Source organism: Oryctolagus cuniculus, chromosome 3, assembly GCF_964237555.1.
Source record: "Oryctolagus cuniculus chromosome 3, mOryCun1.1, whole genome shotgun sequence".
Classification (NCBI taxonomy): domain Eukaryota; kingdom Metazoa; phylum Chordata; class Mammalia; order Lagomorpha; family Leporidae; genus Oryctolagus; species Oryctolagus cuniculus.
In genome coordinates this window covers 69271561-69284953 of record NC_091434.1, presented here as the reverse complement: position 1 = coordinate 69284953, position 13393 = coordinate 69271561, and the positions used below count along the sequence as shown (strand labels likewise).

Below are 13393 nucleotides of genomic sequence, written 5' to 3'. Positions count from 1 at the left end.
TGTGGGAGAGCAGATGCATAGAATAAGTCTTAATTCCAGTAACTCAGTCTAGTCCGGTTTGCTCCCCACACAAACGAGGAAACAGAATGGATGGATGTTACATATCAGTACCCAAGCTCTTAACTACTGCCTCCCTCATAACTTCTATTTCTGTACTCACAGATTCTGTATCATTTAACTTTTTTAAAAAAAATTATTTATTTATTTAAAAGACAGAGTTAGAGCAAGAGAGGGGGAGAGACAGAGAGAGAGGAGAGAGATCTTCCATCCATTGGTTCACTCCTCAAATGGCTGCACTGGCTAAGGCTGGGCCAGGCTGAAGCCAGGAGACAGGAGCTTCATGCAGGTCTCTCATGTGGGTGCAAGGGCCCAGGGACTTGGGCCATCATCCTCTGCTGCTTTCCCAGGCACACTAGCAGGGAGCTGGACTGGAAGTGGAGCAGCCAGGACTTGAACCAATGCTCATATGGAATGCCGGTGCTGCAGACAGTAGCTTAATCAGCTATGTCACAGCACTGACCCTTATCATTCAACTTCTGCCAACAGAGGTGATAAGACATGTCCTTCTTCCTATTTTATATGTAAGTTTTAAGGATTCCTATAGGGAAACATTCCACACACTACATAATAATTATTTACAGTTAACCCTCTGTATTCATCAGTTCTGAATCTGCGAACACAATCAACTATAGACCAAAAACATCTGGGAGGGACCAGCATTGTGGCATGGCATGGCAAGTAAAGCTGCCACCTATGACACTGGGATTCCACAGGGGCATTGGTTCGAGTCCCAGAGGCTCCACTACCAATCCAGCTCCCTGCTAATGCATCTGGGAAAGCAGTGGAAGATGGCCCAAGTTCTTGAGTCCCTGTCACCTACGTGGGAGACCGGGAAGAAGCTTTTGTCTCCTGGTTTTGTTCTGGCCCAGCACTGGCCACTGTAACCATCTGGGGAGTGAACCAGTGGATATGAGATCTACTCCCCAACCTCCTGTAAATTCTGCCTTTCCAATAAATAAATAAACCTTAAAAAATCTGGCAAAAAATTGTCCCCATACTGAATATGTTTACACACTTTTGTAATTTTTTTTTTTTTTTGACAGGCAGAGTGGACAGTGAGAGAGAGAGACAGAGAGAAAGATCTTCCTTTGCCTTTGGTTCACCCTCCAATGGCCGCCGCAGCTTGCGCGCTGCGGCTGGCGCACCGCACTGATCCGATGGCAGGAGCTAGGTACTTATCCTGGTCTCCCATGGGGTGCAGGGCCCAAGCACTTGGGCCATCCTCCACTGCACTCCCTGGCCACAGCAGAGAGCTGGCCTGGAAGAGGGGCAACCAGGACAGAATCCGGCACCCCGACCGGGACTAGAACCCGGGGTGCTGGCGCCTCAAGGTGGAGAATTAGCCTAGTGAGCCACGGCGCCGGCCCTGTTTACACACTTTTAACGTCATTATTACCTAAGCAATACAGTATAACAATGACTTCCACAGCATTTACTTTGTATTTGGTAGTTTAAGTAACCTAGCAATAATTTAAAGGATATGAAAGGGTGTAGGTAGGTTTTATGTAAATACTATACTATTTTATATAAAATACTGGAGTATCTATAGATTGTGGTACCCATCAAAGATCATGGAACTAATTCCCCCCAAATATCCAGGGACAACCATATTCCTAGTTTGGCAACATAGGAAAAATTACAAGAGAAATCAGGGTATCTTCTGGAAGTAACATGAGAATAGTATGGTTAGCATTACTGTAATTCTATGGAATAAAGAATTTTTTAAACTGAGTCACTAGAATTGCAGTCTACACGGCCATCCTAAAGTGCCTTACAAATTTGAAATATGTTAATTGAAGAAATCTTTTTCAAGATTGAAAAGTAAAGAAAATGTATTCTATTAGTTTGGTTGCTGTAAGTCCTAGCCTGAATTCCTTACAAACTTTCAAATGCTACAAAATAAAATTCATTGATTCATGCTATTGTACACAATGCAGGAGTCAAGAGCATTTTAAAAATATTTAGGGGAGGCTGCCCCATTCCACACACTTCAAAGGTAATTTCATAGGGTTATTTTCCTATCCAGATAGTATCTATAAAATCAGAAATGAGACCGTATTGACTCTACGGGATTCAGAGCTACTGTTTCAATCATCCTTAACATTATAATAAATAAAGACTAACATTACAGCAAAAATTAATAACAAGGTTCTCTTTCTGGTTCATTAATTACTTTTCCTTTTTTTCCTATTGTAATCTATAAGCACAATCCCAGTGAATGTCTTCTTCCATTTGAGGAATGTTTTGTATATTAAAAACTCCATAAATATCAGTTTAATGATACAAAGTAAACTTAATCTTTACATGTAACTGACAAATCAAAGGAAAACAAATTCTAGAGGAAGGAGGTCAAACTCAGGTATGTTTGTTCTCTTACCTTAAACTAGAAAAGAACAATAACCAAGCTATCCCACAAAAATACTCTATGAGGAAGGAGGTAACAATAGTTCTTTCTTTTTAAATTCATTTTTAAGGAATACAAATTTCATAAGTATGACTTTAGAAATATACTTATTCTTTCTACCATACCTGCCCTCCCACCCACACTCCCACCCCTCCACTTCCTCCCTCTCCCCTTCCCAGTCACATTCTCCATTGAGATTCACTTTCAATTAACTTTGTACATAGAAGACCGAGTCTATACTAAGTAAATATTTCAACAATTTACACACACACACACACACACACACCAACACAAAAACTGTTTGAGAACTAGCTTTACAGTAACTCTCATAATACAACAGTAGTTCTTACAGATAATCTTTGAGCTATGTAAAGTCTTCCTCTGGGAAACAGTTTTCAGTTTTCCTAGAGTTCAGGAAGTTTAGCTGTATCATGTACATACATTTTGGCATTTTTAAGAGTGATTATATTTATGAGACTACTCCTACCTGTCTCTGAAGTTCTGCCAGGTTGTAAGGTAAGGCCCCCTCAGCCAATGGGGCTATTCTCTCGATATCTGCCAAAGTCAAGCGCCTTCAGGCAAAAATATGGGAAAGAAAGAAGAGTTAGACACTGACAAATTCCTGACACCTGTCTTTCCTTAAAAATGAAAACATAAACAACCAGAACTATGGTTTAAAATTATTTCCCTATTTTTCAGAAATCATTTTAGGGAGAAAAAAAATCTTTAGACCCTGTTTACATAAACAAAAAAAACAAGAGACTCCAGAGAAACAACGTGGAGTAGACAAATTTAGTAAGATGCTAGTGATAAATATTAAAAGTGAATAACAGTAATTCTTGCTAGAAGTGAAGCATAGATGTTGATGGTACATACAGACTAAATGTATCCCCAAAGTAAATACTAGTTGCCATCAAGGAAGGGCAACAGCAGGAGGTAGTCTTTTTTATACTACCTTCTTTTGAATCCTTTGAATTTTTAACCATGTGAAATGCACTACTGTTTCCCAAAAATCTGCTCACAAATTAGTGCATTCCGTGATCCTGCTAAAGGTCACTTTAAATCTATTTATAAGAAGTATTTTTGGCCGGCGCCGCAGCTCACTAGGCTAATCCTCCGCCTGCGGCACCGGTACCCGGGTTCCAGTCCCGGTTGGGGCGCTGGTTCTGCCCTGGTTGCTCCTTTTCCAATCCAGCTCTCTGCTGTGGCCCAGGAAGGCAGTGGAGGATGGCCCAAGTGCTTGGGCCCTGCATCCACATGGGAGACCAGGAGGAAGCGCCTGGCTCCTAGCTTCGGATCCGCACAGCGCACCGGCTGTAGCAGCCACTTGGGGGGTGAACCAACGGAAAAAGGAAGACCTTTCTCTCTGTCTCTCTCTCTCTCACTAACTCTGCCTGTCAGAAAAAAAAAAAAAAGTACTTTTGTCAACCTTGTAGCAACAGCAATACTGGGACCCTGAGGCCAAGCCTGATGCCAAGAGCAGAGCTCTCTGTGTCCTAGGCCCATGGGCTTCTTTCCAACCCCTCAGTTTTCCTTTTCTGGGATAGATAAAGATACGAGCACCAGTTTAAGTCCCAGTCATTCCATTTCTGATCCAGCTCCCTACTAATGGCCTGGGAAAAGCAGTGGAGGATGGTCCAAGAGTCTGGGCCCCTGCCATCTATGTGGGAGACCCAGACAAAGCTCATGGCTCCTGGCTTCAGCCTGGCCCAGCTTTGGCTGTTGTGGCCATGTGGGTAGGAAACCAGCAGATGGAAGACACCACTTCCTCTCCCTTTAACTCTGACTTTCAAAGAAATAATAAATTTTTAAAATTAAATAAAAAATCTCCACCCATGAGCCATCACTACCACCTCTCAGGGTCTGCATCAGCAGAAAGCCAGTCAGGATTTGAACCCAATAAGGGATGTGGGCACCTCAATCAGCATCTTAACTGCTGGAATTCACACCTGCCCCTGAAATTACAAATTCAATGCCCTCCATGAGCTTTTTGATTGTTTAAACTTAGAAAATACAGTCATAAACATCTGAGCTTGTCTGTGATGATAGCTATGATGATAATGCCACAGGCATATACCAACACAATGTGGTATATACTGATCAGTAAGATGACTGTTTACAACAAACCAAAAAGATTGCAAGATATTTTTCCATGTACATCAGTCTATTTTATAAATTTAGGCAAATTTCTGTAAATCTTGAAATTTAGAAAGACAAATCAGTATTTTCCCTCCCTTTCCTTCCCTTCCCTCTCATTTTCTTCCTTTCCCCATTCTGCTTTCTCATGTCCCTCAATCTCTTTTTCTTTTTTTAAAGATTTACTTATTTATTTGAAAGTCAGAGTTACACAGAGAGAGAGAAGAAGGAGAGGCAGAGAGAGAGGTCTTCCATCCTCTGGTTCACTCCCCAGATGGTCGCAATGGCCGGAGCTGCACCAATCCAAAGCCAGGAGCCAGGAGATTCTTCCAAGTCTCCCATGCGGGTGCAGGGACACAAAGACTTAGGCCATCTTCTACTGCTTTCCCAGGCCATAGCAGAGAGCTGGATCAGAAGTGGAGCAACTGAGACTCGAATCAGCACCGATATGGGATGCTGGTGCTGAAGGCAGCGGCTTTACCCGCTACTTCATAGTGCCAGGCCCTCTCAATCTCTTATTCCTTTATTTTGCTTCTTCCTCTCTATCTGTTCCCCTTTCCTTTCCTTCTTCTCTTTTCTTCTCTCACCTCATTCTCTCTGCCTCTCTCTCTTGTTCCTTATATCTGCCTCTTAGAATTTATATTATGAATGAAATACTGCTAAAATGAACTGAAAGCATATCAGCGTTTTACATCTTAAAAGAACTGCCCTGGGGTGGCATTGTGGAGCAGAGGGTAAAATCACCACTTGGGATGCCTGCATCCCATATCAAGATTGCTGAGATCAAGTCTTGACTCTGTCTGATTCAGCTTCCTGCCAGTGTGTCTGAGAGGCAGCAGATAACGGCCCAAGTACTTGGGTTTTTGCCACTCACGTGGGAGACCTGAATGGAGTTCTTGGCTCCTGATTCAGTTTGGCCCAGCCCTGGCTGTTATGGCCATTTGGGGAGTGAACCAGTGGATGAAGATCTCTTCATGCACACACACCCCTTTTTCTCTCACCCCCATTTCCGACTCTCTTCCTATCACTCTGCCTTTTAAATAAACATTTAGGGGGGAAAAAAGGGAACTGTTTTATAAAAAATATCTTAAAGAATTACTGGAATAATTACCCTGAAGCATTATATAAGTCTGCAAGCTGATATAAGATATCAATTTCTAGTGGAGTAACTTGTCCATAGCGTATGGCACTCTGAGCAAATTCCTCTGGAAGGTAAGAAAAATATGTTAAGATATTAAAATTTTCTTAAGAGACAACAAATTTCTACTTTAACCAATTAGAATATAATCTGATGTGAGTGGAAGGGGAGAGGGAGCGGGAGATGGGAGGGTTGCAGGTGGGAGGGAAGTTATGGGGGGGAAAAGCCACTGTAATCCAAAAGCTGTACTTTGGAAATTTATATTTATTAAATAAAAGTTAAAAAAAAGAATATAATCTGAAAGATAAAGGGATGTTAGTTTTTATTTTAAAAATCTAAAAAAATTTAAATATTTAACTTCAATTATATGGTAATAACTGCATTTCTGAAAGCTGCTAAAAACATTATGATGCAACACCAAAAACAGATAAACAAACATCAAAGATAAATCAATATCTTCAGAGTCCCTTCTCTTATCTCATTTACCCTTCTGTCTCCAGAGTTACAACAAACTGGCTGCTCTTCAGTCATCCCAAACATCCTACTACAATTCACCACCAGGAGTCGACTTGCCCGTGTTTCTGTGGCAACTCCTTCCTAGCACAAACAAGCTGCTGCCACAGAGCCACTGACCTGTTTGACAGACTGGGCCAAGGTTCTTTTCAAAGCTGTCAAAGCTACTTTTCCATTCCTGACCTCAGCAGCCCATTAAATCCACCACCTGGATTTCTGGAGCCCACCTGAAACATAGCTACACATGGCAATATGCGGTCTAGATCTGGCTTCAGTGTGGTAAACTAGATCAACCTCATGTCTAGAAGAAAAGTGAAAATGCGGAGTATTTAAAAAACCTTACCCTTTGTGACTTCAACATCTTTCCTTGTACCAGCTAGAGTGCTGTATATCTTACGAACAAGCTCCATGTTGTTCAGTAAGGAGTTAAAGGCGTTGAAGTAGGAGAAGCTAACCTGGTGTGAGATACTGCCTCCAGCTGCCTGGAAAATGACAACATGAAAAGTTAAACAAAAACAAAAACTGCAGTTATGGAAACCGTACTTTTCTCAGAGAAAATCCAAGAGTCTTCATTATTAAAATGGTTAACAGCCAGTCCAAAAATACAAGGAAAATATCCTACTCAAACACTTAGCACATTTCATGCCCTCGGGGAAGTCTACAAAACTTTAGGTTTTAAGAAGGAAAGCAACATCTGGAAGTTGGACTTCATGGTTCATCTACCTATAAGGTCAGAAACAACAAATATAATTATAACAGATCAAAAACAATGGTTATTTAAACAGGATTTTCAAGATCCTCAACTATGGAACTCCCGTTAGTCCTGGGCAAATGAAACACGCATGTAAAATATAAGGAACATTTCTTAAAATGTGTTTCCCTCCCTTAATACACATACAAAAAAAAAAAAAAAAGTGATAACTTTAAATTTTAAGACTTCATTACATCAACATTTTCTAATTTTTTAAGGGCATTATTGCCATTTTTTTAGTTAAGGTATTTAACAATCTGTGCTGGACTCTAAATCTATATCATGAAAAGTACAGCTAACAGAAACTCTCCCTCCCCCAGAAACAGCACAGAACCTCTGGAGAGGATGTATTCCCATAAAGTTACGTCTCAAGGGGGAACAGTGCAAAAGAGGCTCTCTCATGCCTGGGGTTGGGGCCACATGGCCTTCATCACCTATGCTGGGAAAGGAGGTATTTTCTTCCACTCACCACTTGAACATAACTTCAAAAAAGAGTATTTTTTACAGTTATCAAAAGCTTAATTTCTAAGCCAGAAATCACAGCAACATATGACTGAAAAAGTTATCTACTAAAAATTCCAAGAAATGCTTATGGAAACACCATTGTACCAATCTTAATCCTAAAGCTCTAATATGAACAGTGTAGGTAATAATGGGCAAATACAGTCAACCCCATCATGCCTCACACACATGCCTGTAACCCAAACACAGATCATATTTTTATTAGCCTGAATTTGGATACCAGTGACCCAAAAGAAAGACTTAAGTTATTCATCTGCATTTCAGAATGGCTTTGGTAAACTGAGGCTATGATAGGTCTGCCTGACCCGGTTGGAAAAGATTAAGTGGATCCCTAAGGTTCACTGAGAGACCTCTTCCCTGTAAGATTTTCTTTCCTTCTTCCTTCTTCATTCCCCTCTTTCCCTCTTTTTCTTTCCTTTTTTTTTTTTTTTTTTTTTTTTTTTTGTTTGGGGCATGAGGTGAGGGTAGAGGAATGGGGGATGGGTGTCAAGGAGGTGAAATGTGTAGGAGAAAGTGACATGCTCCATGTTCAAATTCACTGAAGAAAAAGAACAGAAGTTGATCTTTCTACCCCAGTCTAAATCAGGGATAATGATCCTCAGCTGAAACAACAAGCGCACTCCCTGGCTTTTCTCCATTCAAAACAAGCAGTAATCAAAAACTTACACATAAGCACAATGCATGAACAAGAAAATGGGTAAGTGAGGAAAGCTGCACCACTCTACGTGAGGAAGTGGATGACATGAGCTTGCTATTGGTCCAGGTGATTACTTTAGAGAGATCAGCAATTTGACAGAACAAAAAACTGTGTCTGGTGCATACAGACAATGCACAGGTGAAGGGGCAGAGAGAGGAGTGAGCCATAGAGGCTGATGGCCACACCTTTCCTCCATACCTTCTGCCATGGCCATGGTTATTAAAACAGTGCAGGTCCCTCCGGCAGACAGCACCCTGAAGGCAACAAAGGAAGAAGCCATCCTTATAGCAAGACCTTGAAAGCCTGGTGGGTGGAGAGAGGCCAAGATGAAGGCAGAAGTGTCAGGAGCAATACTGCCCAGTAGAAAAAGTAATTGCTCACCCTTGACTACAAACTCTCAGTTCCCTTGAACACTGTAAATGGAAAAAAACATTTTGGAAATGTATGAGAGCAAAATGGTGGCTGTGAATAAAGCTATGATCTGAATAAAAGACCACTCACCATCACCTCTATCGCTGCTATGTGCATACACCCACCCACACACACACTCACACATTTACCTTCTACCAAGCAAGAATGAAGTTTTGAATAGCTGAGATTCCCATGTGTACACAGAAGCAATCCAGGACCCAAAGTGTTTGGGGAAACAGAAAGCTAAAGAATTTGCTTTTTACTTACGGAAACTAAGTTCTCCTCCACAAAAGGAGTAAGCATGTGAGACCGAATGGTAACCATGATGTCACTGAAATCTAGACCAGTAATCATGCCACTTTTGTTTTTGTCTTTCAGTGCAAAAGCTTGTCTTGCATGTTCCAGTTGGAGCTCCTGAAGGGAAAAAGTGGAAAAAAGGCATTAAATTGGTTATAGTACATCCAAAGTATATGTTCTGGACAGTAAGGACAAACATCTTTCCCCCATATGTATTTGCCACAGAACTGAATAATATATAGCTCTGAATTACAAAAAAGTTTTTTACTTCTTTTAAGAAGACCATGTTTTCTTGAAAATGCTCCAAGTTAATCCTCAGGAAGAGGAATGAATCAGAGCATGGCAATAGAGGAAGGAGCAGGGAAGAGACAAGATTTTACTTGAAAAGTTTTCATCATTGAAAACAAAGAGTATAATGTTTTCAGTGCTTTATTTCAGCCTTGAAAACATACAGAAATTTATTCTCTCTGGTTGAAGGTTTTCTTGTCATCCAAGAATATTTCTTGAATTAAGAATGTAGATTCATTTTCACTGTTTCAATTTTAAATGTTGCAATCAAAATCTCTCCCTCTATAAATGAATTACAAATCACTTTTTCAAACAATTTTTAAAAATTAACACAGTAAGGGGAAGGTATGTAGTGCAGCAGTTAAATGACTGCTTAGGATGCCTGAATCCCACATGTGAGATGTGCCTGGGTTCCAGTCCTGGCTCTTGCTCCTTATTACAGCTTCCTAATAATGCACACCCTGGGAGGCAGCAGATCATGGCTCAAGTACTTGGGTCCCTGCCATCCATGTGGGAGACCCAGATGGAGTTCTCGTCTCCTAGCTTCAGCTTAGCCAAGTCCTGGCTGCTCCAGGCACTGGGGGAAGTGATCTAGCAGACAGAAGATCTCTGCCTTTCAAATAAAGATTTTTAAAAATGAACTCAGTGAGAAACTCTGACCAACTGGTAAGTGCAACACTTTGTAAGTCTAAATCAAAGCTATGAATAACAAACTTCAGGGGCCAGTGCTGTGGCACAGTAGGTTAATCCTCCGCCTACGGCACCAGCATCACATGTGGGTGCCAGTTCATGTCCAGCTGCTCCTCTTCTGATCCAGCTCTCTGCTAATAGTCTGGGAAAGCAGTGGAAGATGGCCCAAGTACTTGGGTCCCTGTACCCACATGGGACATCGGGAAGAAGTTTCTGGCTCCTGGCTTCGGATAGGCCCAGCTCTGGCCATTGCGCCTATTTGGGGAGTGAACTAGTGGATGAAAGACCTTTCTCATTGTATCTTCCTCTCTCTCTCTGTAATTCTACTTTTCAAATAAACAAATAAATCTTTTTTTAAAAAAACTACATAAGCAGCATTTAGCCATCATTCTGGCTTTGAGCACAGTTACTTATAAACCATAAAACAGTCCAGAATATCTCTAACATTTTAACTATTGGGTAAGCAAGCTTTGTAACATGTGATATCAATAAGAACAACAAAATGTGCCAGTTGTCCTCTGTGTGCTACAAAAAATCAAAACCAGAAAATTTCTTCTCTGGGGACTCATGACATAATCCAAATAAACCTGTTAATGCACCATAATATGGTGCTGTTGGATGTCATTTTCATACTATTTGCAACTCCAGAAATAATGGTCAATTTAAATATTTAAAAGCTTTTCAAAGATAAGATTAAATATTACACTTCTCACTACACTTATAAAAGCCTTCAAATCAACGTTGCTTTACCTTTCTGTGACATTTAAAATAGCTTTTGCGTTTGGGGTGTTTGGTGTAGCCATTAAGACTCCACTTTGGCCTTGGGTTCGAGTTCCAGTTCTGCTCTCAATTCCAGCTTACTGCTAATGCATATCCTGAGAGGCAACAGGTGACAGCTTAAATGATTGAGTGAATGCCACCCACATGGGAAAACTGGATTGAATTTCAAGCTCTTGGCTTCAGCCTGTCCCAGCCCTGGCTTTTCAGGGCATTTGAGAAGCGAACAGTAGATAGAAGATGTCTGTCTGTCTCTCTTTTACTCTGCCTCTCAAACAAAAAAGAAAAACAAAATTTTAAAGAAAAAGGTGCTTTTGGTAGGAAGTTCACCCTTTTCATTTAATTTATTTTCCTTCATATTTGTGATATCTCAATGATAACTCAAAGGAATTAAAATTACCTTAGATGGAGCAGGCATTCAACCCAGGGATTAAGACATTCGCATCTTACATCAGAGTACCTGAATTCAATTCCCAGATATCACTCCTAATGCTGGCCTCCTGCTAGATCCGGGGACACAGTAGTAATGGCTCAAGCAATTAGGCAGCTGTAATCTACACAGAAGACCTGAATAGGGTTCACAGGTCCTGGCTTCTGCCTTGGCCCAATCCCAGGCATCATGGGCATTTGGGGATGAACCAATAGAAGGAATCTCTCTCTCTCTCTCTATCTCTCTCTCTCTGCTTCAGTCTCTCTCAACACTCTCTATCTCACAAATAATTTTTCAAAAATTGTAATTACCTTAGCAGGTGTTTGTTTTATACTTCATTATAACAGGCCTAACTGTTGCAGGCATCTGGGGTGTAACCCAGAGGATGGAAGATTTCTTTCTGTCTCTTTCTTGCCTTTCAAATAAAACAAAAATAAGTTTTTAAAAATTAAAATTAAAAAAATACTCAAACTGAAAAGCTTGGGAAAATTATACATTTGAGAGCTGATTCTCTAAAAAGAAAATGTCCTCCCAGGCAGTGTTTGTTTCCTCCAAAGAAGATTTTCTCTCAGTTTACCTTGCATCCACTGAAGAAAATTTATATCTATTGTACCCCAATATTTAACTGTTCTATGTAAGCTGAAAGCTTTATAAGTGAAGCTACGTTTTTGTTTCACTCCTCATTTTGAGTCCTTAAGCTAAAATTTTTAACATTTTTTTTCTGAAGACTACAAATATATTTTTTTAAAGATTATTTATTTATTTATTTGACAGGTAGAGTTGCAGACAGTGAAAGAGAGACAGAGTGGAAGGTCTTCCATCCGATGGTTCACCCCGCAAAATGGCCGCAAGAGCTGGAGCTGAGCCGATCCGAAGCCAGGAGCCAGGTGCCTCTTCCTGGTCTCCCATGCGGGTGCAAGGGCCCAAGCACTTGGGCCATCCTCCACCGCCCTCCTGGGCCACAGCAGAGAGCTGGACTGGAAGAGGAGCAACTGGGAGTAGAACCTGGCACGCATATGGGATGCCGGCACCAAAGGCAGAGGATTAACCTAGTGCACCACAGCGCCGGTGCCTACAAATATATTTAAATGTAGAGAAGTCCATCGGGAAGCTTCAACAATGGTCACCTGAAGGTCAATTTTGTTTTATCTATGTTCCCCAGTCTGCCACGTAAGGATCATTTAAAAGCTGAGCCCACACTCTATAATGATACTTGAGGTATGTGTCTTTGCAAGATAAAGAAAGTCCTTCAACTGTTGACATTACAGAAAACAGAAATCTGTCCTTTCCACAATACTCTTTCAATGACTGTTCTGCCTTATATTTAAAGTCCACACTTTCATCAGTAGTTAATATTTTTCATAAATTTGTAATTTATTTTCATTTTATTTGAAAGTTAGAAAGAAAAGATCACCCACCCACTGCTTCACTACCCAAACACCTTCAATAGCCATGCCTAGGCTGGACCAAAGCCAGCAGCCCAAAACTCCGCCTGGATCTTCTACATGGGTAGCAGGGATTCAAGTACTTGAGTCATCACCTGCTGCCTCCCAAGGTGCACATCAGCAGGAAGCTGGATCAGAAATGGAATAAATGGGACGTGAATGAGGCACTCCCATAGAGAAGCAGGTGTCCCATGTGGCAACTTAATTTCTGTGCCAAATGCCCAACCACTGAGTATTACTAATAAGACTAAATTGTACCCATGGTTGCCATTGGTTATTTCTGGGAGATTAGATATAAGATATATGAAATGGGGGGCCAGCGCTGTGGCATAGCGGGTAAATCCGCTGCATGCAGCACCAGCATTCCATGTGGGCGCCAGTAAGAGTCCCGGCTGCTCCACTTCTGATCCAGCTCTCCGATATAGCCTGGGAAAGCAGTAGAAGATGGTCCAAGTCCTTGGGCCCCTGCACCCACGTGGGAAGACCCAGAGGAAGCTCTTGGCTCCCTGGCTTCAGATTGGTGAAGCTCCAGCTGTTGCAGCCAACTGGGGAGTGAACCAGTGAATGGAAGATCTGTCTCTCTCTCTCTGTGCCTCTTCTCTCTCTGTGTAACTCTCTCAAATAAATAAATCTTTAAATTTTTTTTATTTTTTATTTTTTTGACAGGCAGAGTGGACAGTGAGAGAGAGACAGAGAGAAAGGTCTTCCTGTGCCGTTGGTTCACCCTCCAATGGCCGGCGCACCGCACTGATCCAATGGCAGGAGCCAGGTACTTATGCTGGTCTCCCATGGGGTGCAGGGCCCAAGCACTTGGGCCATCCTCCACTGCACTCC

General features: G+C 41.4%; 1 protein-coding gene across 7 annotated transcripts in view; it reads right to left on the bottom strand.

The window, feature by feature from the left end:
* SLC25A12 (solute carrier family 25 member 12) overlaps positions 1 to 13393 on the bottom strand; it is a 123894-nt gene that overhangs the window by 41415 nt on the left and 69086 nt on the right. For all 7 annotated transcript variants that reach the window (XM_070070695.1, XM_070070693.1, XM_070070697.1 and 4 more), the window contains 4 exons: positions 8900 to 9046; positions 6595 to 6733; positions 5712 to 5805; positions 2952 to 3036 (listed from right to left, as the gene is read on the bottom strand). In XM_070070695.1, coding sequence (XP_069926796.1) covers positions 2952 to 3036; positions 5712 to 5805; positions 6595 to 6733; positions 8900 to 9046 — 465 coding nt within the window. The remainder of the gene's footprint in view (positions 1 to 2951; positions 3037 to 5711; positions 5806 to 6594; positions 6734 to 8899; positions 9047 to 13393) is intronic.